The sequence below is a fragment of the Saccostrea cucullata genome, unplaced genomic scaffold (assembly GCF_032062105.1).
Source record: "Saccostrea cucullata isolate Sc308-1 unplaced genomic scaffold, CSIRO_AGI_Scuc_v1 ctg106, whole genome shotgun sequence".
Taxonomy (NCBI): Eukaryota; Metazoa; Mollusca; class Bivalvia; order Ostreida; family Ostreidae; genus Saccostrea; species Saccostrea cuccullata.
In genome coordinates, this window is record NW_026927985.1 from 188,812 (window position 1) to 215,882 (window position 27,071).

Here is a 27,071-nt window from a genome sequence, read left to right on the forward strand (position 1 = left end):
TACTCTTCAATGGCAAACTAATCAAACAAGTAAAAATAATCAGGTTTAACTATGAAAGCATCAATCATTACAGACACATATAGAAAATCTCCAGTGTTTCTCACATGCACATGAAATGCAAGTCACAAGTTAACAAATTTTTATATACAATGATTTAATTTACATGACACTCAAACTTTTATAACTTTAACAAAAAAATATTTCCAAAGAATGTGTATCAATAAGCAGCTTTAGGGAGATGATTTCAATCTTGTACGTGTTTTTTTTACCTGAATTGTCTGGTCTTTTTCTTGGACTAGCCTCTTCTCTACCTCCAACTTCTTAGCTGTGTCAGCATTCTGTAACATCAGTGGTGTTCTCATTTCAAATGTTTTTCAGTTTTATAAATCATCTTGAAATGGGGTAATGTCAAAATATCAAAACAACACACCGATTTATAAGTGGCAACTAGAATCAAAGTACGTAACACAATATGTATTATTCCTTCATTTTAGATTGTTTTCACCCCATTTATTAAAAATAACAATTAGAGTATTGAGCAACAAGGGCCACATTAAAATAGTTCCATCTACAGACCAATATTTAGGGCTGTCACAGGTACCCAAAATGACCCAGAACCACGGAACAATTAATTCGGGTCGGGTTCGCTTCTGTTTTTCAGGAATTCAGTTCAGTTCCAATTTGTACAATAGAGTAGGTTTTACCTTAAAAATGGCGTCTAAAACGAGAGATTCATTAGTACATTGCCATTATAATGTGAATTAAATAATTTGGTACTATATTGTTTTCTAGTCAGGAAACTACTTTAAACTAGTTCTTATGTTGCTATTTCTTAGATTAAATGAAAAAAAAATCTTTACTTTTGTTGAATATAATTCAAATCATGAGATTTTATTCCTTTGTATACCCGAACTGAAAAACCCAGAACCGAACCTAAAAAAATTGGAACTGACCCGATCCGAAAAATTTTGAAACCGTGACAGCCCTACCAATATTCAATAACATCTGACCAACTGTGTACAAAGCTTGGAGATATTTACCTTCCTGATGAGGGCTACATGTTCTTCTCTCAGCTTATTATATATATCCTTCATTTTCTTGAATTTTTCATCATTTGCCTTTGCATGCTCTGTAATTATCAACAATAAGTCTTGTCAATAAATGTCTTCACCACACTTTTTGCCAGACAGTTACATCTTATCATGCACAAATCAAAAAAAAAACAAACTAAAATTACACTGCACTGTTAAGGCATACTATGAATAATAAACAATAAAACATACAAAAGAAAAAATTTGGACCTTTTTAAACTGAATTTATTTTTGTAGAGCTTATATACTACCATATGACTTTGATACTTCTTAAAATAATATACATAGTCTTGAATCTACACTACCTTCCATAATAATAGGACCAATCATGGCAGTGTTGTTCTTGAGAAGAAAGTTTTTAAAGATTTTTTCTACATATATTCCCAACCCAGTGGTTCTTGAGAAGATTTTTAAAAGGTGCCATTAATTTTTCATTATTTCTTAATTATTCCCCCCTTGAAAGATGGCCTTTCATTTGAACAAACTTGAATCCCTTTCACCCAAGGATGCTTTGTGGCAGTTAAGTTTGATTGAATTTGGCCCAGTGGTTCCGAAGTCAAAAATGTAAAAGTTTACAGACAGATGGACATCTGGACAGATGGACTACAGACAAACAGTGATCATAAATGCTCATTTGAGCTTTCAGTTCAGGTGAACTAAAAAGCGTTAAATTGGCATTTATATTTATGAAAAAAATTATGAAAAAAAAAAAAAAAAACATATAGTTTATATATTTGGGTCTTCTTGGTGTCTTACTTTCAGCCTCAGCAAGTTTAGCCATGGCACCAGCATTCACAGTAGCTTCTTCAAGCTTTATCCTCGTGCTTTCAGTCTCCTATAAATAAATGAAAACATAGTTAAAATAAAGAGTCTCAGATGAAACCATAACTTTTCTGATTTGTTCTTATCATCTTGGATGAAAAATAATGCGTCTGTACTGTGAAACAGCACATAATTGGATTTTTTCTAAGTCTAAGGGGCATAACTCTGTCAAAAATGGCTCAATCGTACCCAAAAGAGAACTTGACCTAGATATTCTTATGACAAATTTGTAAACCAAATTTCCTAACAGTACCTACAACCTCTGCAAAGAAAATGAAAGGGCACTTAGTGGACCGACCGACAGACAGCAGCAAACCAAACTGCCCTACCTTATTTGAATGGGACATTAAAAAACACATATAATTTTCATTTGCTTTTGGTTTCTCCTTGTTGAATTAATATTCTTATCAACACTCTGAAACCTTTATATTCCATACACTGTAACTAGACAACAAACCATTCACAATCCTAAAGGATAACTTGAGCATTCAGCTCATGTGAGTAAAAAATGTTAAGAGATCAGGAAACCAGGTTTTTTATAGAAAAACATTCTTTTAACCCAGATCACCCCTGGGTGAAATTAAAAATCAAAACTTAATTGCACATCTATGGGACACGATCAATTAAAAAGTGCAATAATATGAATGGGATACAGCAAGAAATGCAAGAGGAATACATGTACAGGGTTACAGATTTTTGCAGAAGGAAGCACTTTTTACTGCAATTTGGGCCCCAGGGTGAAAATGAAAATTTCAAAATCTTTTTGCAGATGTTGACAGTATCACCAATCAAAGTACAAAAGATGAGTTAGCTTTTGTATAAAATTTAAGAGAACTTGTTGTTTAAGGAAGAAGATTGTGTCACAAACAGATGGACCTGGTAATAGCAATATACCTGAACTTTCCTTAGAAAGTATGGGCATGAAAATTTAAGAGAGATAATAACTCTTGCTGATGGGCTCATAAATTTACCAACATTAAACAATGTGATATTCTTTCTTTAAAAGCAAGTCTTTATTATGCTTTAATTTGAATTTATCAGGTTGAACACCAAATATTATCTTTATTCATACAGTACCCCATACTCTTGCGTTTATGATGTGATAATAAATGATTTCTCTTTCTATTCTCTGTGCCAGAGTTTCATTCCATGGAATGACATAAGATTAATTTCTGAGAAAGTAAACCTTGCTCTATTTTATTTTTTTAACCAGGGTATTTAAATGTAAGGGTTTTGATATTGATGGTAATCGTTTATTATTTTTGGAGGAATTAAATTTAGAACAGAGTTATAATAGATCTTAATATTAGTATATAATATTATAGTTTATATACTGTAAACCAACTTTTATTCGCGACGACTTTATTTCGCAATTTAACAGGGATAAACTAGTTCGCCACAATTATTTTTAGCAATCAAGCCTTTTTTGGATCTGTTGTTAGATAATAGACACATACACTTTAGGACCGGTTCATGGCGAGAAATATTCGTGATGACGAGACTCTCACAAACCTCGCGAAAATTTCTCGCACGCGAATGAAAGTTGTTTTACAGTAAACTGATAGTTGAAGCCATGCTACCCAAAAGCAAGAGAAAAAAGATGATCAGGGATGAACAAAATAGTAAGCCTAGTACTCAGCTATAGCTAATTTAGTAATATTTCTTATAACTCAGTTACAGCTCATTTAGTACATCTTATTACTTGCCTGTATGTGACAGTGTAAACTAAAAAAAAATAGAGCTAGAACATAAAGAACTGTTTTCACAGAGTTAAACCAGTAAAACTCAAGTAACCTTTGGTCTATCTCAATCCTTGAACAATAAACGTGATACAAAAATATTGACAGAAATTAAGTTTTTGTATGACCTGTGCAATTTCAACTCAACATTTGAAAGTATTTGGTTTCAGAAAATGTTCAGCAAAATCCATGCAAAGACTTCAAGAAAAAGTCCAGACAAAATCATGTCTACAGCAAAACAGAAAGATGGACATGCTGCTTCAAAAGTACCCCCCTTCCTAAACTTCATTTGTGGGGGTAATAATATTATATATTGATCTGAGTGAAACAACCGATAGTGCACATTATGCTGCTTTATAACAGAATGATAGATACATTTGCTTTATTATTTTCTGTAATTTAATCGAATTACTATATTTTAATTAAATTAAACTAAATACTAATTAAAATTCATTGAAATCAATCCACTTAAAATTCATTTTTTATTTTAGAGTACAATTGAACTTCTCAAATACTATTTTATGAATATGTCAACGTGATTTTGAAATCCCAAGCATTTTTTCTTTCAGTATTTTACCATCAATACCTCAAACCCTTGGATATCTCAGTTTGAAGGCTTTCCTCAGTAGGGATGTGTTATTTTATCAGTTTACCGGTATATTGCAATTTTTAATTTTGATACACATCGTGATTAGGGATGGGTATCTCCAAGAATTTCGTATCGCGATATATCACAATTTTTTTCCCACAATATCATGATAATATCATGATATTTTTAAAAGCAGTTTTTACAATAATCTTATATGAAAAGTCATTAATTTTCTTTAAAAAATGCAAGAAAAACCAAATTTTACTTTCTTGAAATTTTTATGTATATAAATCAATTATGTTTGGCTGGTAAGATGCCATTCTTTTCACAACATTTTTTATACTTTTTGTAATTGTAATTTGAAAGATTGAACAAATTAATAAATAATTTCTGGACTTTATAATATGTACCTAAAGACCGGTATTTAGGTCTCTGTATCACGATACATATCACGCAACAAAATTCGCGATATACCGGTATACCGACCGATAAAATCGCACATCCCTAATTGTGATACTGATACTTGAATGTCGGTATTTAGGTACAGAATTATAAAGTCCAGAAATAGTACATTTTCAAATTACAATTACAGGAAGTGTAAAAAATGTTGAAAATGGTGAAAGAAAGACATCTTAACATCCAGACATGCTTAATATTATAAAATAATATAGTACACTGTAAATGACATTATGCTACAAACCTTCATTGCTTTATCTGCAGATAGTCTCAACTCAGACAGAATTTTTTCAAGTTTTGCAATTTCCTCCTTTTGTGCAGCAATTATTCTTGCATCCTATATAAAATAAAAGGCACATGGGCCACAATGTTTATCTATTGTGGCCCCATTTTACCCATGGGGCCATGATTTGACCTAAATTACATCAGGAAAATAATCTACACCACTTTAGAAAGTTTTCACATAGTTTTCTGCTCCAGTGGTTCTTCATCAGAAGATTTTTAAAGATAGATATCAATGTAAAACATTAATACTTTATTGTGGACCCCTCCCATCCTGGGACTATGATTTACACTTCTTCAAGAAACTTCCACATAAGGTTTCTGGTCCATTGGTTCTTGAGAAAAAGATTTTTTAATGACCTCAATCTACCTTTGTCTTTTTTGATTACCTTCCCTTTGAAGGGGACATAGCTCATCATTTCAACAACTTAGAATCCCCAATCACCTAGAATTACTTTGTAACAACTATGATTAAAAAGAAGAAATTGAGAATGTGAAAAGTTTAAGATGGAAAGACTACTGCACAGAAAAATGGACACGTGACAACCAGTGATCAGAAAAGCTCACTTGAACTTTCAGCTCAGTTAAGCTTAGACAGAATGATAGAAAAATAGTAATTTGAGGAAGTTTTGGACTTAAGTAGAACACTCAAATTTATCTTATATCTTCAATCAAAGGTAAAGTTAATCTGATCTGTCAATATTAAAAAAAAATTCAACAGAGATGTTTACCTCAAATTTGATCCTCTCTATCTCAGATTTTAAAAACTGTATTTCTTTCTGCAAACGTTCAATAAGCAAATCCCTGAAGCAAAATTATAGATTAAATAAAACATCATATTTTACAACTACTTTTACTTAGATTTTTCCTATAATTCAATGTTATGAAGTTTTTATTGTTCTACAACTAAGCTTTACCTCTCATCAATTTCTGGAGGTTCAAAACCATTACCAAATGCTGCATCAAATTTGTCCTGCAATAAAAATGAATATAACTTAGTAAAAACTTTTACCTATTTTTTAGAAGATTTGTGAAATTTAAAAGGCCAAATTTGACAAGGGATATGCATTCAAAAGTTCAGACCAGGCCCCTAGACCACAAGGCTTTTGGAACACTCCCTGGGTTTAGGCCATTGATACACTTCCTGGGTCTAGGCTATTGGTACAATCCCTTGGTCTAAGCTATAGATACACTCCCTTGGTCTAGGCTATTGATACACTCCCTGGGTCTAGGCTATTGATACAATCGACTACGTCCAGGCTATTGATACACTCCACTAGGTCTAGGCTAGTGATACAATCCCTGGGTCTAGGCTATAGATACACTCCCTTGGTCTAGGCTATTGATACACTCCCTGGGTCTAGGCTATTGATACAATCGACTACGTCCAGGCTATTGATACACTCCACTAGGTCTAGGCTAGTGATACAATCCCTGGGTTTAGGCTATAGATACACTCCCTTGGTCTAGGCTATTGATACACTCCCTGGGTCTAGGCTATTGATACACTCACTTGGTCTAGGCTACTGATACACTCCCTGGGTCTAGGCTATTGATACACTCCCTAGGTCTTAGCTATTGATACAATCCCTTGGTCTAGACTTTTGATACAGTCCCATAGTTTTGTCTATTGAAACACTCCCATAGTTTTGGCTATTGAAACATTCCCATGGTCTAGGTTATTCATACAATCCCTGGGTCTATGCCATTGATACAAACCCTAGGTCTAGGTTATTGATACAACCCCTGGGTCTGGGCTATTGATACACTCCCTGGGTCTAGGCTATTGATACAATCCCTGGGTCTAGGATATTGATACACTCCCTAGATCTTAGCTATTGATACAATCCCTTGGTCTAGACTAGTGATACAATCCCATAGTTTTGTCTATTGAAACACTCCCATAGTTTTGGCTATTGAAACACTCCCATGGTCTAGGTTATTCATACAATCCCTGGGTCTATGCCATTGATACAAACCCTAGGTCTAGGTTATTGATACAACCCCTGGGTCTGGGCTATTGATACACTCCCTGGGTCTAGGCTATTGATACAATCCCTGGGTCTAGGATATTGATACACTCCCTAGATCTTAGCTATTGATACAATCCCTTGGTCTAGACTAGTGATACAATCCCTTGGTCTAGACTTTTGATACAATCTCATAGTTTTGGCTATTGAAACACTCCCATGGTCTAGGTTATTCATACAATCCCTGGGTCTATACCATTGATACAAACCCTAGGTCTAGGTTATTGAAACAATCCCTGGGTCTAGGTTATTCATACAATCCCTGGGTCTAGGCCATTGATACAATTCCTGGGTCTAGGCTATTGATGCAATTCCTGGGCCTAGGCTATTAATACAATCCCTGGGTCTAGGATATTGATACACTCCACTGGGTCTAGGCTATTGATACACTCCACTAGGTCTAGGCTATTGATACACTCCCTTGGTTTAGGCTATTGATACAATCCCTGGGTTTAGGCTATAGATACAATCCCTAGGGCTAGGCTATTGATACACTCCCTGGGTCTAGGCTATTGATATACTCCCTTGGTCTAGGCTATTGTTACAATCCCTGGGTCTAGGCTATTGACAGAACCCTGGGTCTAGGCTATTGATAAACTCCCTGGGTCTAGGCTATAAATAACATCTCTGAAATGTTGTACTTTTTTCATTCCGAATATATATAATTTAAAATATACAATTATAGGCAAGATATGTCTTTTCCCTTTATTGCAAAACCATACATAAAGCCAAACATTTGAAGGAATTAGCTTGCTTAATTATTCATAATTCTGTCAAATAACTGAATGCTGATTATGTAACTGATATTTGATAGCATCACTAACTAATCAGATAATAGGTAACTCTCAGAGTAACTCAGAATTCACCACTGACCTCTGAGGTGTCGATCAGATCTCCTATACTGTCAGTATCTGGCTCATTCTCGGGTTCTGGTTCGGGGACAACTGCCACTGGTTTGACGTGTTTACTGAAGTCTGAGGCTATCAGAAAGTTTGGAGGCTCCTACAGAAGACAATGAAACAAGGGTCTTTAAATTTGTTCAACAATCAGTCAAAATTTTAAACCTTTATTCACAACTTGAAATACAATTTATTTATTTCAAATATATTGAAAACAAGTGCTTCTTAATTACAACAAAGTAACAATATTATTATAGATATACAGTTCAACTTCAATATCTCCAAGAACAATTTCTCCAATACCCTTTTTATATAAATTTAAAATGATTTCAAGGTCCCAACCACATTTCAAAAGTGTTCTCTTTGTCCCTTCAAATTCGAGATAACGAAGTTTGACTGTAATTATATTTTGATGATAACATTATACACCTAGCAGGTTTATTATCATTATATTTATTGACTTTTAACAATTCCAAATTATCTACTTGCCTCAGGTAAAAAAGGGACTTGGACTAGATTCTTGAAATATTGTAAATTACTACTACTAAGATAAAACTGCTTTAATCTGAAAAAGAAAATAAATTATTCAAGATGCATCTGCCCTGAAAAAATATGAGATATTAGAAAATTCTGCTTTAAAATTGGATTTAATGTTCAAATATTTATTTTTCACTGCCTGATGATGCTTGTGCTTGCTGTTCTTAAAGAAATTTCATATCAATTTTTTACTATTGTGACCCTGCCCTAGCTATCCTCCAGGGTCATTTGTTTTGGGAAAAAAATCTTAAACTTGCTGAGAATGATGCTTATCAATATTATTACTTTTATTATGGCCTTGCCTCTCTTCAAAAGATTTTTATAGATTTTTTTCCTTATACATTTCCGAGTAAACTTGAATTCCCTTCTGAGGTTTCACTCTATCCCAGGAACCATGATTTGAATATTGTATACAGGTTTTTTTTTCCTGCAAACAATTTTGCCCTGTTTTAGATTCACCCAGTCACAGTCTTGTTTAAGAAATTATACTGTATTCTTTGAATTTGCCCCTTTTAAATTCACCCAACTGAGGATAGGGCGAAAGGGGCACAAATAAAACAGGGGCAAAATTTTCCCTGTATAAAGTAATCCTAAAAGTAGATAGGTGATGATGCTTGCACATGTATATGATTAATAATCACAGCCCTGCTCTTCATGACTTCATGACGATAAACAACAAGTGATCAAAAAAGCTCATTTCATCATTAAGGTTCAGGTGAGCTAATGCCCTGTTCACACGACGAGTTTAATTCGCAGTAAATTAATGCAAAGTAAACTAATGTGAATCAAACTAATGCGAATTAAATTGCGTTCACATGACAGCTAATGCGAAGTAAAGTAATGCGAAGTAAAATTCTACTTCTACGGTCAGGCGTCAGTGAGGCTATTATGACGTCATTTGCAAATCACGTCACCTTATGCAGGAGCCGATGCATTTTACATAATGTTACAGTGTCTGTACACACATTTTAGTGATTAACACATTTTTTCTTAGTTTTTCACTCAAAAATAGCACAAGTACTTAAAACTGACCACCGACATGACGCAATTGACTTAATTTTGCCATGCCCCAAATTTTAATTCGAATTAGCTTCTCTTAGCGTTCACACAGAGATAATGCGAAGTAATTCAAGGGTCGCATTCAGGTAAACTTAAAACTCTCCGTGTGAACAGGGCATTAAACTAAGTTAAACAAACAAAACACTTGCTTCTGATATGCAGTCATAAACCTATCTCTGTGTCCAGACAGGGTATCTGGAGGGAGACCTGTTAAAAAATGAAATGTCATTATGCATCAAAATTACACATAAAAACATTTGAAAATTTTTAAATCATACTTTGCAATTTTCATTCCATCAAAATAAATATTTAAAAAAATCATCATATTAAAAATTCACCTATTAGGAGCATTTAATACAGATGTTTACACAGGCATTATAAGACCAAGGGCAACAACACTAACCTGGGTCACCTTGACCCTGTTATCCAGGACCCATATACCTACCCCTGGGGCCAAATTAGAATAAGCTTCAAGTTAAATATACATCACCTGAGGATACTTATATGTTGATGTAACTGATCATATCACAGATGAGGAGGCAAATAGATGGAAAGACAAAAACAGAAGACAGCCATGACACACACCATATGCCCCATCATATTCATGGTGGGCTTTTTTGTGCCTGGACAAGGGGTATAAGTCATTTTAGATTGTTTAATACTCACTAGAATGTAACCTGAAGAGTGATTTGACAATGTAATCATAGAGTTGACATGAATCTTGTATACACAGAATCAGGGGAGCTAATCTACACTGTCCAGCGTTTGTCATGGAGTTGGACCTAGACATGTCCAAGGAACTGAACACTGAAAAACAAATACAAAAACTATATAGAAGGGCAAATACTAGTATTAGATGCACATTTAGTTTTATTAAAATAAAATACAGAAAATATAGTCTTTGTAATGTTTGAAATCCCATTTCTATTCAGATACCCTTCATGCACTCTCAGTGAATTCATTGTGCCCTCACCATTCAATGTTAATTCTCTGTTCACTAACAGCTAACCATTCACAAAGTTGCATGCTTTCACTGATATTTTAGGCCTTTTGAAAAAGTCCTTTATGCATATTATCTCACATTTCCAACTGTCAATTATGTTCTGGCATACCAAACAAGAGACCCATTGGCCAAAATGCTCACCTGAGTAACTCTGACTCTGCTTTTTCCATTGTGGCCCCGGCCTACCCCCAGAGGACATTATTTGCATAATTTTGAATCTACAACACCCCAGGATACTCCCACATAAGCTTCAGCATTTTTGGCCAGTTGTTCTTGAGAAGATTTTTTAATGACCCCAACCTATTTTTTTTTACTATCTCACCTAGAAATGGAGCTTGGTTCTTCAATTTAACAATTTAAATCCCCCTTCACCTGAGAATCCTTTGTATTAACTTTGGTTAAAACTGGCCCAGAAGAGTTGAAAATGTGAAAAGTTTACAGAAGGAAGGACAGACAGATGGACGGTGGATAACAGGTGATAAGAAAAGTTCTTTTGAGCTTTCAGTTCAGGTGAGCAAAAAAAAACTAGACAAAGATTCCATAAAAAAATCACAATTCATGAAATTTTTGTCTCATTAATATAAATACAATAGTATCTTGTGAAAAGAAAGTGATACTGTAAGACAATACCTGAGTGTTGAAGAGCCAGGATTTCATCCATATAATCCAGCATGTCCACAGTTATCTCAAAACTGCAAGACAAATTGTTAACATAGGTTATTAGAAGCTCACTGTAGTTATAAAATATACTACTATCTTAGATAACTACAGCTAATGGATAGACATGCATGTGCAAGAATTCATCTGATTTTAAAACATTTTTAATTTGATCTACCAATAATTTTCATATCAGACCCTACCAATATTGGCATACAGGGCATACTTACAAAATGCATATGTTTCATCATTAACCATACTTACAGGAAACCCTCAATTACCATCAATAACCCTGAATGACCCATCAAAAGACATGCATATAACAACTTTCAAATTATATTTTCTACATCAATATAACCTACTCCAAAATTGATAAAATTGTTATTGTATCTAAAAGGCATTTTGTTGCTTATACCGGTAGATAAAATTCATCGTATCACTATCCAGTCAAATTACAATAGATCTATTTAATTATCAAAAAGAGTGCCATTGAACTACTTGTTTTAAACGTTATATGTGAAAATATTTCTTATATTTAGTTATATATATCTACGGAAGGTATTAAAAATTTATATGTCGATGACGATAGCTTTAAAAGCTAATAAAACATGCAGCTGCATGACTATCAAAATCAATCATAAGATTTTCTTTAATGAATAGATAAAAATGATTTTAGCATGACATATATCAAAATAAACTAGGATTGTCCAAAAGAAGTCGTAGCCAATGACTGTAACTTAAAGTTTGTAAAACATTGTACCAATACTGGCCAAATTTTGCATATATATTAAAAGCCAATATTTTTCAATGTTATTAAAATGTTGAATTCTTTAAAATTAATTACATCTTTGATGATGATAATTTATAGGTGTGGTCTGAACAATGGTGTACAACCAAAATGGACAAATTTTAATCAGAAAAGAAGACTTCTTCAATAGAAGACCCTGAAGCTGAGATCGATTGATAATTGTATATTGTATAACATCCATTCGAGAATTTTTCACTTATATAGAGATGTATAAGAAGCTGAGAAGTAAGGTGCTTAATTTCCATATTTTTATGACATTAAAGATACATGTAATAAGAAATAATACAGAGACAAATTAAAATTAGTTAGTGATTCTGCATAACTCACATAAATATATTCATGTATGAATTCTGGATTATTTTGCTGATTAGACTAGCCAATCTTGTTTTACATGTGAAATTATTATTTAGCATATTGTTTGAATACCATATTACTCCCTGCAATCAATTATGGATAACTGCACCTAAAACTGATTATTGGTTCTAAATTTTACTCACTTCTCTTACTTTCATAAATTGTGTTATTTTATCACAGAACCTGGTTAATCAAATTTGGACAGAATAATAATATACCTTTTTTGCCCAGGAACAAATTTACACTTACTTGCCTTTGAAGTTAAAGATTTTTTTCTTGTATATAGTTTGTCCATAGTAGTCTCACCCCCTCTCCCCAACAAGGAGTCATAATTTGATCAAACTTGAACCTACTCTCATTCTGTTGTATGCTTTTTTAAACTATGGACACAAGCAATGGGATAACCATAATAAATGAAAACATGGGGCTCATTGGGTCTTGATCGATGCTCAAATTTATTGTCACAATTTCATGTTGTTAAGTGCAGTCATCCTTTGAAATGAAGATTAAGAGTCTAACAAAAATTGAAGCCATTCTACATAGCTAAAAGTTATTTAATTCAGGATTAGATTTCATTTGAAAATTAACAATGATTATCATTTCCTCTGTATGCGTTTGCTAAAATAACCGAAAAAAAATACATTTGCGTAGATAAACCTGTTATACTTATTGAATTTGTATTATTACTAGGCCAGATAAAATTAAAGTTTAGTTTCTCATCCCTCTTTCTCCTCTCAGAATATCCCATTCCGTTGTTGTTTTGTTTTGTTTTTTTTGTTTTTTTGCATTTATTTTTGTGCTAAATAGGGAAATTAGAAGTATTTACCTGTATTAAAAGTGGCTCAGATGACCTAAAACACATTGGCAAACTTTACAGAGTAATAGAGCTACAGAAAACTGTAAATGTTCAAGACATCTGGTTTTGCAGGATTTTCCATTGATATTTAGAGAATAAAAAATAATTTTCAACCATATTTACATTAACATTGTGAAAATTTACATTGGAAGAACATTATTCATACATACGAGGGGCGTTCAATAAATAATGTCATTAGCTCGATTACATACAACATAGTAGTCATATGACGTAAAACTTGACTTTCTCTCATTATTGAATCTTTAATGAATTTATAACAGTTTTTGTGACCACTTTTCATCACATAGTTTTATCGTGAGAAGCTGGGAAACAAGGGCTACTCGAGACACTGCATTATAAATGAATGGTAAAGAATCAGTAAACTAGAGTGAAAATAAAAGCAACATTAAAGCTGCTGTAAAACTTGTTAAAAATCCCAAAGAAATATTCACTGAAATATGTGATATTTACAGCAACGGATGCCTGTTTTATAGACAAATTAGCAGGTGGATTTCAAAGATAAAAAATTATATAATGGGCTTCAAAAATGGGTACCCTCCTTGTCAACAAAAATTATAACAACTTATGTACTGTTTGCCAAATTTCTACAAATAATATTTGATGTTGTATGATTGACTTTAAGACACAAAGCAAATTTGATAGACATCATATCGGGAGTAGTTTACACTGTTTTTAAGAAATGTTTGACAGTAATTAAGCTTGGTACTCTAAGGTCACCCTGTATTTTGAAAAATTAGTGAAAACGACAGCGTGTACAAAAGTCTTAACAATTATTTTAAAATATCAGTAATTGTAATAATTCACGTTTGTTTTATATTCAAACAGATATTGGAACATGAATCTATTGCTTAAAACCCTTAAAACAAAATTTACCATAAGATGTACTTGATAAAAACGGCGAAGGTCTGTCAAGAGCAAAGGTATGCAAGAGCACAAAAACAGATTTATATGCAATTTTCTTAAATATTAGTGGTATTATTGTTCAAATTTGTATTCGGGGAGACAGTTTAATATCTGGAGGTGTCTAGAAAGCAGTTTTTTTTGCAAAGAAATTGAAAGGTTTATCAGAGAAAGGACCCAGAATCAGGAATCCACTACACTGAATTTCTTCACGACAGCGTTTAAATCCGCACGCCCTAAAGAGTAAAGGGGTTTACGGGATAAACAGAAAGTTAATGTTTTTCACATTAACAATATTTGCCAGATCTTTGACCTTTTGACTTGTTTCTACTTCCAAACTTGAATAAAACACCTTTCAGAAGGAAAAAACAAGTCCAGGAAATCATTGGATCTGCCATTTTCCAGTATACTAAGGGTCATACCCAAAAATAAGTTCTAAAAACAATCAGAAAATGGATAAAAAAAGTTGCGGACATGTGTTTGAATTAAAATAGATTAATAAGTAAAATCATGAAGACTAAATCATTGAAAAGCGCCGTTTGCTTCTTTCTGAGCCCTAATGACATTATTTATTGAACGCCCCTCGTATTTTTAAAAGTAATAAAATAAAATCTGCCCTCTGCCTCAATTTTCAAGCAACTTTGGATGAGAATCTAAAATTTAAATTTTATGTCCCTCTCTCTCCGTTAAGTTAACTGATAATTTAATGATAATTTAATGATAAATCATGTCATGTTCCATCACCAGTCCAAACAAACTTGCCTATATGTTGCATCACTGCATTAAGAAAAAGGAAACAAAGAATTTTCATCATTTTCCACCTTTCAAAATTTTACCTACTGTATATATGTAAACCTTATAATGTCAAACAAAACATATTAAGCCTACAAGATGCAGGCTACATTAATCAAAGGTAATCAAAAATTACATATAGCTCACCTCAACAAAAGTTATACATGTATTTAAGAGAGATAAAATTCCTAGATAAAAAAAGTCATTGTAGTATGCATTCCTTGCTGCAACATTAATATAAATGCAAGTTTGGTCTCAATTGGAGTTTTAGTAACTTGTAAATGTTCTTGCTTCAAAAACTATTTTTTTCCCAATCTTTCAGAAAAGGTAAGTAAGATTCAGCATCTAGACCAAGTCTGGTAGTGGGCAAACCTAAATCTTTGTAAGTTTGGTCACCATTCAAATAGTTACTTAAAGACTAAATCTGTTCAAAAAAATTCACAACTTGGATACTGTAGATCACTAAATTTTCGCGACACCTTATTTTCACGAGATAGTCATTGACTCTTGATTAGCGAGACAAAATTTTCGCTAATTGTGGTTATTGTTCTATATATTCTTAAGGAATACTATTATACGCGAGAATTGAATTTTCGCGAGCACACTGTCTCGCGTAATTACGCGAAAATAAAGTTCTCGCGAATAAAAAGTGATTTACAGTATTTTTGAAGAAAATGTACAATAGTCAAATTCCACATCAAAAACAAGTCTGTTAGATATATCATCTATGCAAAGTTTGGTCAATATAGAGCTTCTTTTTACCTGAGGAGACCTGCTTAATATTTTTTAAAAAATATTGGCTAAATATTCAGTAACTTGAACAGGTCTTGAATAGTAAAACATGCTATACATCATTCATGCTTCTTTGATCAGTAAAGGGCATAGAAATCTGCTTCAAAAACTTCAATCTGGAATGTAACCATGCACTGAGGATATATGTCGAGGGTAAAAACCTATACACAAGTTCTACCAACTTTGTTGACGTGAGCTAAAAATGATCCAAGTCTAAGATTGAATATCATGTCAAAATTCCTTTTCTGCTATTTATATCTTACAATATGTACTTTTGCATTCTCTCACTAGTGAAAAATATCAAGTTAAATGATGCAAAAAATGATACAGAGTTAGTCTGCCAACCCCTTCATTACACCCAGGACGTTCAACATCTACAAACAGATCAATCAAGAATGTACTCACTAATTGTTTACATCTGATCCACAGATCTTGGCAAATTGTTCATCAGACATTTTGAGGTTCCCAGGAATCTCCATGTTCTGTAAAATATCCAGAAATGATTTTATAATAATTACTTACATGTTCCTTTAACACTGATTTTTGGCAATCCCTTCAAATCCATGACTCATGTCATGTATCCATCAAGTTTTATAAAAATATCTTGAATAGTTTCTATGAAACTGAGCTGATATTAAAGCATGACAGAAGGAAAGACAGGAGAACAGAGGGATGGTAAGATGGGATGCCTTTATGCCTTTAACACTTTATGCCCTGGCCATATTCATGGCAGGCCATCTAAAAAATACCTGGGCAGTATTTCACACTGACTAATCATGAATTAAGACTGTTGCAAACAACAGTTGGTTTACAGTATCTGTTTCTTCAGGATCTCTTACTTTTTTGTGAAACTGCAGCTTCTGGATTAACAAGCGGCAGTAATTTTCTATTGATTTGCCATATCCTTCCCTTAAATGACCCTAAAAATTAAAATTTACATTATTTTCAAATACACAGTACATAAACTTCAAAACATAATGATCATTCTTATATAAATCTTAATTGATTTAATTTCTTTTTCTCTTAAATCCCAAAACAGGGGTGTCAACATGCAATATGTCGCTAAGTTAGTTGATTTGGAGAAAAATATGTTGAAAACCCTTCTTTTAACAGAATGCAGTCAATAATATAATTACCCAGAGTTTTCCCAAGTCTTTCAGATGACTGCAGTATTTAAATGAATCCACAACAACCTGGGAAAAATATTATCAAAGAATAAATTAAATGAATCCACAACAACCTGGGAAAATATTATCACTGAATACAGTAAAACAAGCTTTTAGCATGGTGCCAGGGAAGAGCTACATGTATTTTGCTTCATTAAACATGATCTGTTTACATTTTCATCTAAGCCCATATGAAATTAAAATAACTTCACTATATGCAGTCCAGTCCAATACGAAAATTCGTAATATTACTAAAAAACGTAAGATTACGAGAAAGTGTAATATTACAAGTTATCGTAATACAAAACTTATATTACAATTTTTCGTAATGTACTTAAATTACGAATACTCGTAATATAGCAGATGTAAGAGACTATATTACGATGTAATCCAAGACAAATTCAAGCATTGCAAGAAATTGAGTGGTGGGTAGCAAAGTATGACGTGTAATACGAGATGTCACGGGCGATAACTTGTACGACTCTTACTAAGATTTGAATTCTGTGTATTTCAAATAAGAATTGCGCGAACAGTTGAATTATGAGACGAGGGTGTGATTTTTAGGGTAGACTTCGGAAGAAAAGTAGGGAGTTCGGGTGATATAGACCAATGCGACATGCTTAATCGAATATTGAAATTTATTGGAAAATTGGTCTTATCTTTGGGAAAATTCCTCTAAAAGAATAATGAAAGAAATTGTCCAATCACCCATAGCTGGCGGGACTTTCTTCTTGAATTTCCATGCTTTCTGATAGACGTAACTGAATAAACTAGTAGCCGTGGAATCTGATATATTACTGACGTCATACTTTGTTACCCTCCACTCAATTTCTTGCAATGCTTGGATTTGTCTTGGATTACGAAAACTCGTAATATAGTCTCTTACAATCTGCTATATTACGCGTATTCGTAATTTAACTACATTACGAAAAATTGTAATATAAGTTTTATATTACGATAACTTGTAATATTACGAATTTTCGTATTGGACTGGACTGATATGTGTGGATTCATTATAGGCACGTTCAATAAAAGCATGTATTGAGCAACTAGTGATTATTAATCCATATTCACAACCAAGAGTCTTAATTATTGTATAAAATCTTCAAAATTTTAAAGGAACAATGAGCTGCAATGCTTTACTCAGCTACTCTAAATGAAATGACTGTACATTCTGAAAAGTGTATGAAGAGGGAGTAAAGTATTAGTTTTAAGGGTTGGAGTTGGGGTGGGTGGGTATTCATGTGGATGGTGGTGGTGATAACTTATTTAACTAATATTCAAACCTGTATTGAACACCTAGCTGCAGGAAACATTAAAAGTTACCTTTATGGTATGGTGACCCTTTAATAAAGGCTCATTTTTACCTGTAATATTTTGTCCACTTTATGTCAGTTCTGTGTTTAATACATGTGATATAATGTCATAGAATATGTATGTGTACTCCAGAAATCTGTTCAACAAAGCAGGAGCTATCAAACACTTCTGATAGATAAATGAAAAAAAATGGGCAATAATCATTCCCAAGGGCACTATACACTCGCAAAGAACTTCTTAACTTCAGGATTTTTAAACAGTTGACTATCAATGTATTTTATGAGTTTCAATTTCATGTTATGATCCATATGAAAAAATTATTGTGAAAAAATTGTATATTAGGGTTTATTATAACAGAAAACAGAATGACAGATGGTCAGAAAGGAAAAAAAAAACAACATCCCTCTCTTTGATATCAGCGCATAAAAAGTTAATAAGGATAATTATATGTAAATTGCTAAATATAACAAACTATGAAATCATTAAACACAGCGATAAAAAAAACTTGTAAAATGAATGTTTCAGTTAGACTAATGATATGACAACTTGCATAGTTGCCAACTCACCCGATCGGGTTACAAAAACCCGATTATTTTTTATCACCCGGCGGGATGCTTTTAATTATATGTAAATTGCTTCCAGTTAATATAACAAACTATGGGCCGTTTATCAGTAAATTATGAGTGCAGGTGTAAACAATTAACTGGTAGTTGTTTTGACAAATCAAAGTTTGAAGTCAATTTAAAATGGTTCCGATAGAAGTAGATCGTTATCAGGGTCAGCAGGAACAAATTGAACCCCCAAAAAAGAGAAGCAATATTTATGACAATCAATAAGAAATCTTGGAAAACAACTTTTCAGTGATCGAAGATAGTTAGACCTTACATATTGCACTTGTTAATTAAATTAAATAAGATAGAAAAAAATCACTTCAGAACCAAAACTGGAATACTTCCAAATTTAGCAGAAATTAAACTGAAAAGGCTTTCTTTGAAATAAAATGCATACTTAATTCAGGTCAGTACTGAATAATAAAACCTTCAATGCTCTTTTTAACATCTAAATTTAATCAACAATTAAACATATATTAATTTTTTGTCTTTGTAAGTTAAAGTCTTTTTTAAATAAAAGAATTCTCAATACACAAATACTTATATATATATAATTTAATGATGGTAAATATGTCGTGAATGTCGTTACGCGTTATGACCAGATTTTTTACTTTCCAAATCTGGTCATGACCAGATTTTTACATGTCAGAGGTTGGCAAGTATGTTGACAACTGAGAAAATCTAACATTCAACCCTAGGTTAGAAACATCACTTTTCCAAAAATTCGTGAAATATGTATTTGATCTTTTACAAGATAAATAGATAATCTATGTAATGTGAAAAAAATCATTGCATTGAGTTTCCATATTCTATAGCACACAAATATAACTAATTTCTTTTAAAGATAAGTGTTGTTCACAAACTCACATTAGGGTGTCCCTCTCTGAGTAGCTTGTGAACCACATGGCAGAACTTCCAGCATACTATGGGATTGCCTTGGACTGGTAGTTTGGTAGCAATGTGCCAGAACATGCTGGCCCCATTCTCTGTGAATGTTCCAAGAATGGCAACTAATAAATTGTTAAGAATTCAAATATAATGTAGGAAATATGAAAAAGAGAGAACAGTTTTCAAACATTTGCTATTCACAACTCAGAATGATAAAATAAAACAAAATTACACATCCCTAGTACATGTACTCAGTAACAGATCTCGAAAGTGACCCGCATGGCACAGTGGTTAGAGTTGAAAATGGTGGCAAATGGCATACAGCAAAAAGGAAGTGGTGGCATTTCAATATGAGTGAAAAGCTCTTGAAAGGGACAATAAACAAACAAACAAACAAATCTTACAGAAGATGTATTTACTTGCCCATCTGTCACTATAGCTGCAGAACTGTAGCATAATATTTTTTGTATTGGTCTTTGACCATAACACCATAATGTAGGTGCAATTTACAGCACAAGATTTGCTGTACATTATTGGGGAGAATTTCTCCACTTTTCAGCATTCGTCAATCAACTATCATTCACTCCCTAATTCTAGACACATCAATCCTTTGTAGTCATTTCTACAGATTGATAAATTCTCTTAATTTTTTTAATTTTTTGTCAGATGACAAAAATTCAAAACAAGCAAGCTTTTTGGTCTGTAGAGATGACTATAAAGGGTTGGGAGGTAGAAAAAATAAACAGGTTGATGACCCTGACCTACCCTACTGTTATTATAAATTCAAATCTCTTCCCATCAGAGGATGCTTTATGGTAATTAAAAGGGCAGCTAGTGCTCTGGGAATAAAAGATTAAATATAAAATACAAATAGTTGTACACACTTGAAATTCTGGCTCAAGGGGCTAAAGTTGAATTTTTACAGTAAAATCCTGATGATTTAACGAGATTGTTCATTTACTTGATGTTAAAAATAGTGCTTCTTCCTTATTTAAAGCATCACTATATCAGAAAAAAAAAATGTCATTGCAATTAACACATGCTTTAACATAAATTCTTTTTAGTGCACGCTCATAAATACTTTAAAACAATATTATCTGACATTACTTCAAGGTGCACAAATCAGTTACTAATACATATACTTAAATAAAATGAGAAATCTGGATCCATAAAAAATGTGATTGTTACTTTATGGTAGTTTATAGAGTCAATTTGTAGCTCTATCAGATCAAGGGACTTTAATTGAGCTTTGACCTTCCAAGCCAATCCATTTCATGGAACCCTTTTAAATATATCATGCATATATGTAAGCTCATCATCTTTAACTGCTTATCAAAATGTAAATCTAAAATATATTGTCAATAGAATTATTTTTTTTAAAAAAGGGGGTGGGGGGTATTTTCCTTTTCAAAACAAAAAGACAATTATATAAATCACACACTTTTATAATCAAGGTGCTCCTCATTAATCATGTTTGTCACATAACCCATTATGACTCATATCTAATACCAGGCCACACATTTGACTCACGGTCATACCTCTTACGCTTCATTTTTTGTTGACTTTCAACATAAATATGTCATTGCATATGCTTTACTTAATACAATATGATTTAAACCATAAAATCACCAGACTTGCTGCTCTGAATGCATTATATCTCTAGTGATGGATTTGCTTTGATTTTTAAAGATTTTTTTAATATGTATTTCATATGTTAAACTTTGCTGCCCCCTGTTGTGGCCCTGCCCTACCCCCAGGGGTCAAACTTAAATCTACACTACTAGGTGCTTCCATATTCATATGTCTTATCATGGCCTAACTAATCTTGAGAAAATTTTTAGAGACATTTCCTTTATACTCCTTGGTTAAACTTTTGGACATGATTTGAACAAGTATAAAATGAAGCATTCATATCAGTTTATCTTTTCTAGCTACGTGGTTCTAGAAAAAAAAGATTTTTGATAGATATCTGCATCACCAAATTTTCACAAATTCTTCATGGACTTTTGATCTTGAATATTGTTTGTTAATATCTCCATAGGTTACAGGAGGCATTGCATGTATTTCCTAAGAATGAAGTGAAATTCTCCTCACTCAAGGATGCTTTGTGGCATTTAATAAAATTGGCTGAGAAGGTCATGAGAAGACATTGTCAAAAATTCTTTTTTTTTAACCATAAAAGATATGCATCTTTTAAATTTTCATCAAAACTTTTGTTTGTATTCTAAGATATTATAATTTTTTTTTTTAAATTAGTAATCCTCTGAACTTTGTATTAATTAGTAATTATATTTTTAAATTATTTTTTAAGGAAACCTTTTCGTGTCATCTTTCATGTCATGGCCCAGTGATTAGAGCCTCTTACATCATTTTAAGATAACTTTGAAGTGACCTTTATATAACACCCTTTGCCAAAGGACAATTGATGCCTAAGGCTCGATTTAACATTTTAGACTAATTAAGTATACAATATTTCCTCATCCTTATGTGTAAGTTACTAACTTTGCATGGTGTTACCATTTGCCTAGTGGTTCCTCTTTTGAGATTTTGTACCAACTACTACTTTTTCCCCCTATATCCGACTCCCCTTCGTTAAGGTCACATCCATAACTTTAAGCTGAATGAAAGTCCTTCAGCAAAGGATTCTCTGACAGAATATTTTTAAAAAGCCAAGGGGTTTGGACAATTGAGACTTTGGCTAGGAAGACCTAATGTTCATTTTCAGTTCTGAGTCTGATATGGCCATTTTAGTCAGTCATTCTGGTGAAGACAAACAGACATTTTTTTTTATTTTTTATTTTAAATGGACCAAGAGAAATGTTCAAGGCAAAACTAGAAATAACATTGTTGAAACATTAAAAAAATTGAAATTTTTATCTACAGCTACTATCCTATCACAATTGTGAATGATGTTTTATTTTAAAATAGTATTCTGCATTTTAAGGATACTGCGCACATGTTTCTCTTTGACTGGAGATTCTTGATTGTTTATGGCCTTGTTAATGGCAACAGTCTGAAAAAGAGATACACACAAAAACTTTAACATTTAAAAAATACATGCAGCAAAAAATTCTTATAGCTTAGCTTGAAAACAGATTGACAATACTAGAAAGTGGCCACACCCTTTACCTCGGGGATCATGATTTGAATAAACCTGAATCTAAACCGCCTTAGGATGCTTGGACCATTAGTTCCATATTAAAAACATCACTAAATCATGGATTTGCTGTTCTCCAGAAAATTTTTACAGATATTTTAGTATACATCTGTATATTCCTGGGATGTAAAAATTGATCCCACGCATTGTGTCCTCATCCTACCCCCGGGAGTTTTGATTTGAACAATCTTGAATCTACACTACCAGAGGATGCTTCCATATAAATATCACCAATCATGGCTTTGGTGTTCTTGAGAAGAAGATTTTTAAAGAGTTTTCCTTTATATTTTTAAGTAAAACTTTGATTGTCCATTATGGCATCACCCTGCTCCCAGGCCCCAGGGGGTCATGATATTAGCAAACTTGAATTAACACTACCTGAAGATGTTTCCATAGTAATAAGTTTGATTGAAAATGGCCAAGTGGTTCTTGAGAAGAAGATGAAAATGTGAAAAGTTTATGACGATAAAAATGACGAGTGCTGACAATGACAGACAACAGACAAATATCGATCAGAAAAGCACACTTAAGCTTCCAGCTCAGGTGAGCTAAAAAGGGAAAAATGCATTTTCTTTAAAAATGATTAATAAATCCAAGCCATCTGGACAACCAGAAGCCTGACCCAGGGGCCATGAATTCCATAATTTTAGAAGAGGCACCCTTGCCTCACACTGTGCACTTTGTTTAAGAAGGCTGTGCATGTATGCACCTGGCAAACAGTGAATTTTATACAGTAAAAAAATTACCAGAGTGAGATAAAAAAGTGCCTGGGGCCTAAAATGTATGCTTCAAAATAACCAATATTAAAGATTTCAAGATTTTAGATATATTTATGTATTTTTAAATAAAGAAATAATAGTGTAAATAGTGTTTAACATTTGTGAATAAAAATACTCATTTCGATTGTAAGAATGATTGTCACCAAGAACTGCAATATATTCTGGGTACTCAAAAGGTGTTTAAGAGAAGAGAGTTTATATGCACTTCTTATTGATATCTTTTTTGTGCAAGTCAGTTTTTCAGAGGTCATGTTATTTGTTGTATTAGCATGATCTTTGATTAGGCATGTGTACATATGTACTGCTGATTCTAAATAAAAGTTATTAGTAAACTTGGTAAATAACTAAAATTTGGAAAGGGTTTAAAGAGTAAATGACCCAAAAGTCTAATTTAGAACATACTCACAATGTCAGCTAGGGGTCCTGAGTCAACACATTCATGATTGCCATTGTACCGGGTACTACTAATTAAACAGAGTACGCTAGAGTATGGGAGTACTTTAAAGTACATTAGAAAAATTGTGAAATTTAATATAACTGTTTGTTTAAGTACATATACCACTTGATTAAACAGTATGATAAAATAATATTGCATTATTTGTCTCAAATATTTGTGGGTTTTTTTTAGATAGTTTGACAAGGGAGCAACATTAATGATTCAATGCATTAAAGGTTATTAACACCCCGATCTTGAATACTATTTTGTTTCAGACTTACATGTATTTATTTCAACTAAATCTTATTTATCAAAAATTAAATTAATTACATTACGTAAAATTTAATATTTTTCACATTAACAATGAAACATTAAGTGTAACTGGATCGGGATCAATCGATAAAGAGTAACATGAAAACAAAAATGAAAATAACTTCCAAAATAAGGAAAACATACATATTTTATTTGAAATATATATTTTAATATTATGTTAAACTTATGTAAAAAAAACATACAAAAAAGCAGTTAAATTGCATTAAATTATAAGAATTTTATTAGTGTACTCTAAAGTACTCTATCGAACTAGAGTACTCTGTTTTGTAGGATTGCATTGTACATGTACCCCTTGCAAACTTCATTTAGTATTTTAGGGCTTGCTTTACTCTCATTGAGAAGCACCAATCAAATTAATTTGAAAGCATTAATAAATAGATTGATAGATAATGAGTTAATGTAAACAGAAAGGATTCAATTCAATAGGTGTCGGAAGCAAATTGAAAGTGGGATGGGTAATTGAAAGTGGGGGAGGGGCTAAACCAACGAAAACGTAACCCCAATTTTTAATGCCTATATTATGTCTATCTTTGCCAAAAAAGTGGGGGGGGGGGGCTAAGCCCCCCTAGCCCCTCCTCCCCCAGTTCCGATGCCTATGCAGTTGTCACCCCAAATACTTGGGTTACAAGTTGTTTATCATAGAATGACTCAATTAGATTGGTTGAGAAATAAGAAAAGCAATCAATTTTTGTAATTTTTCCAAAAGTTGCATCTACAGTCAGTCCACGAACTTTTGAATGAAATTTGCCAGGGTCAAACAGTATTCTCTTTAGAGAAGTGGACAGGCTTTTGCCTAGATCCACGAAGCGAGGTAGGCGAAAGCCTGTCCACTTCTCTAAAGAGAATAAGTGGACAGGCTTTTGCCTACATCCACGAAGCGAGGTAGGCGAAAGCCTGTCCACTTCTCTAAAGAGAATACAGGTCCAATGGCAGAGTGTAGATTTAGGACCCCTAGCTCGCATTGCGAGGATGACTTATTCTTAACTCTTTCAAACACATATAATTTTTTTTGGTTTTATTATTGATATCACTTGGTTATAAATACTACTTAAGTAAAACCTATATTTTACTTTTTTGAACATAGGAGATAGTAATTTAGTGATATTCATGAAAATTGTCATGCAATTATATTAAACACCTGTCTTGTTTCAATATCAAATTTATGACACCACATTTAAATAAGCACGAAATGTCAAAAATCTTCTAACTGTGATATTTATCTTTTTAAACTTTATTTATTGATCAGTGACAGTGTAAATGTAAGTCATGTACAGATGCAACGTTACCTGACTTTTCTCAAAATTTTCTCTTTCAACATCGGTTGCAGTTTTACTACGGTTCCCAATACCTCTGGGAAGATGTTGTCTTGTGGACATTTTTAGAAAATCCCTGACTAAGAAAACATACTGACCGAACACAGAAATATAAGTAAACAGTAGGCCCTAATGCATTCAACTCCCTATGACTGTGTTGTGTATTGATATCAGGAAATCGACCCATTGACCCTCTAAAATATTTTTGCAAAATCTTGAACCCGATGCAATTTTGAAGTCATGTAGGTTAAAAAATGCATATTTTATTGGAGTATTCCTTTTCAGTGTTTCAGTGAGTTTCTTAATTTAAAAATTGTAATAAAATTTAAATGAATTGGTTCCTGTCCGATTAATAGTCATTCTACGATAAAGAGTTATCAGGTTATGGACCAATTCATGATATAAAACATGAAAAAAAATCATTGTTTCAAAAAACAAAATATGTACGAAAGCCTATTAGGATCAATCTAGAGAGAAAAAAAAATTAAAAGGCGTAAAAACGCGAAAAGGCGTTATTAAGCCTTTCCATTCCAAAAGGCGTTATAATGCCTTTTTAAAAGGCGTTATATTACGCCTTTCCATTCTAGAAGGCGTTATTAGATCTACCCCTTTCCAAAAGGCGTTATTACGCCTTTCCATTCTAGAAGGCGTTATTACGCCTTTCCAAAAGGCGTTATTACGCCTTCCTAAAAGGCGTTATTACGCCTTTCTAAAAGGCGTTATTATGCCTTTCCAAAAAAAAAATGCAATAATTTGTCACAGTTTTACATACTGCAACAAAATGTTCAGGAACCAAGAAACCAGACATATTCAGAGAACTATGTCGAGTTAGCCTTGTTCCATAAACAGGTGATTAATTGATATAATCATATTTTTTTTTATCATAGATAAATGTAACATGAAATAGTTGCATTGGAATGTATATATATTTACTCAGTAATATTGTACATGAACATTATCAGAATTAATGTTTTTATATTTTATGCAGTCAAGGGGAATAACTTGTAAATGATTTGAACTTTATAATTATAGTGCAAGAGTTATCTTTCTTGTAATGAGCATATTCCCTTGCAAGTTGATTATTGACTTTTATACTTACTGTTGTTTATTCCTATTACAGGGCTATACTTTCATTGTTATTCTACATACTACTTCACCTGTATATATATATATCATCGATCCATCCATATCAACACTTGAATGATGTAATAAATGATGAACCCACAAGTGGCGACTTATTATTTAATAATGAGTAAAGGACCACTATTACATTTGGCGCCCAACGGGATTGTTGATGATGGACGATGCCTACACAAGAAGCTGACGAATGATGGTCTTCATCTACCTTCCTCCTTGCGAGAGCTATAGTGAACAGTGACAGTTT

The 27,071-nt window shown here is 32.8% G+C and overlaps 1 protein-coding gene across 3 annotated transcripts in view; it reads right to left on the bottom strand.

The window, feature by feature from the left end:
* LOC134276086 (huntingtin-interacting protein 1-like) overlaps nt 1-25,864 on the bottom strand; it is a 45,304-nt gene extending 19,440 nt beyond the window's left edge. For all 3 annotated transcript variants that reach the window (XM_062758370.1, XM_062758369.1, XM_062758368.1), the window contains exons 1-17: nt 25,661-25,864; nt 22,619-22,682; nt 19,649-19,791; nt 16,824-16,880; nt 16,527-16,607; nt 16,093-16,169; nt 11,138-11,199; nt 10,171-10,311; nt 9,654-9,711; nt 8,398-8,473; nt 7,883-8,011; nt 5,897-5,952; nt 5,711-5,783; nt 4,942-5,034; nt 1,848-1,926; nt 1,041-1,129; nt 270-338 (exon numbers count right to left, since the gene is read on the bottom strand). In XM_062758370.1, the coding sequence (XP_062614354.1) occupies nt 270-338; nt 1,041-1,129; nt 1,848-1,926; nt 4,942-5,034; nt 5,711-5,783; nt 5,897-5,952; nt 7,883-8,011; nt 8,398-8,473; nt 9,654-9,711; nt 10,171-10,311; nt 11,138-11,199; nt 16,093-16,169; nt 16,527-16,607; nt 16,824-16,880; nt 19,649-19,791; nt 22,619-22,682; nt 25,661-25,750 (1,437 nt within the window). In that variant the 5' untranslated portion in view covers nt 25,751-25,864. The remainder of the gene's footprint in view (nt 1-269; nt 339-1,040; nt 1,130-1,847; nt 1,927-4,941; nt 5,035-5,710; nt 5,784-5,896; nt 5,953-7,882; nt 8,012-8,397; nt 8,474-9,653; nt 9,712-10,170; nt 10,312-11,137; nt 11,200-16,092; nt 16,170-16,526; nt 16,608-16,823; nt 16,881-19,648; nt 19,792-22,618; nt 22,683-25,660) is intronic.
* Between the last annotated feature and the right edge of the window lie 1,207 nt (nt 25,865-27,071).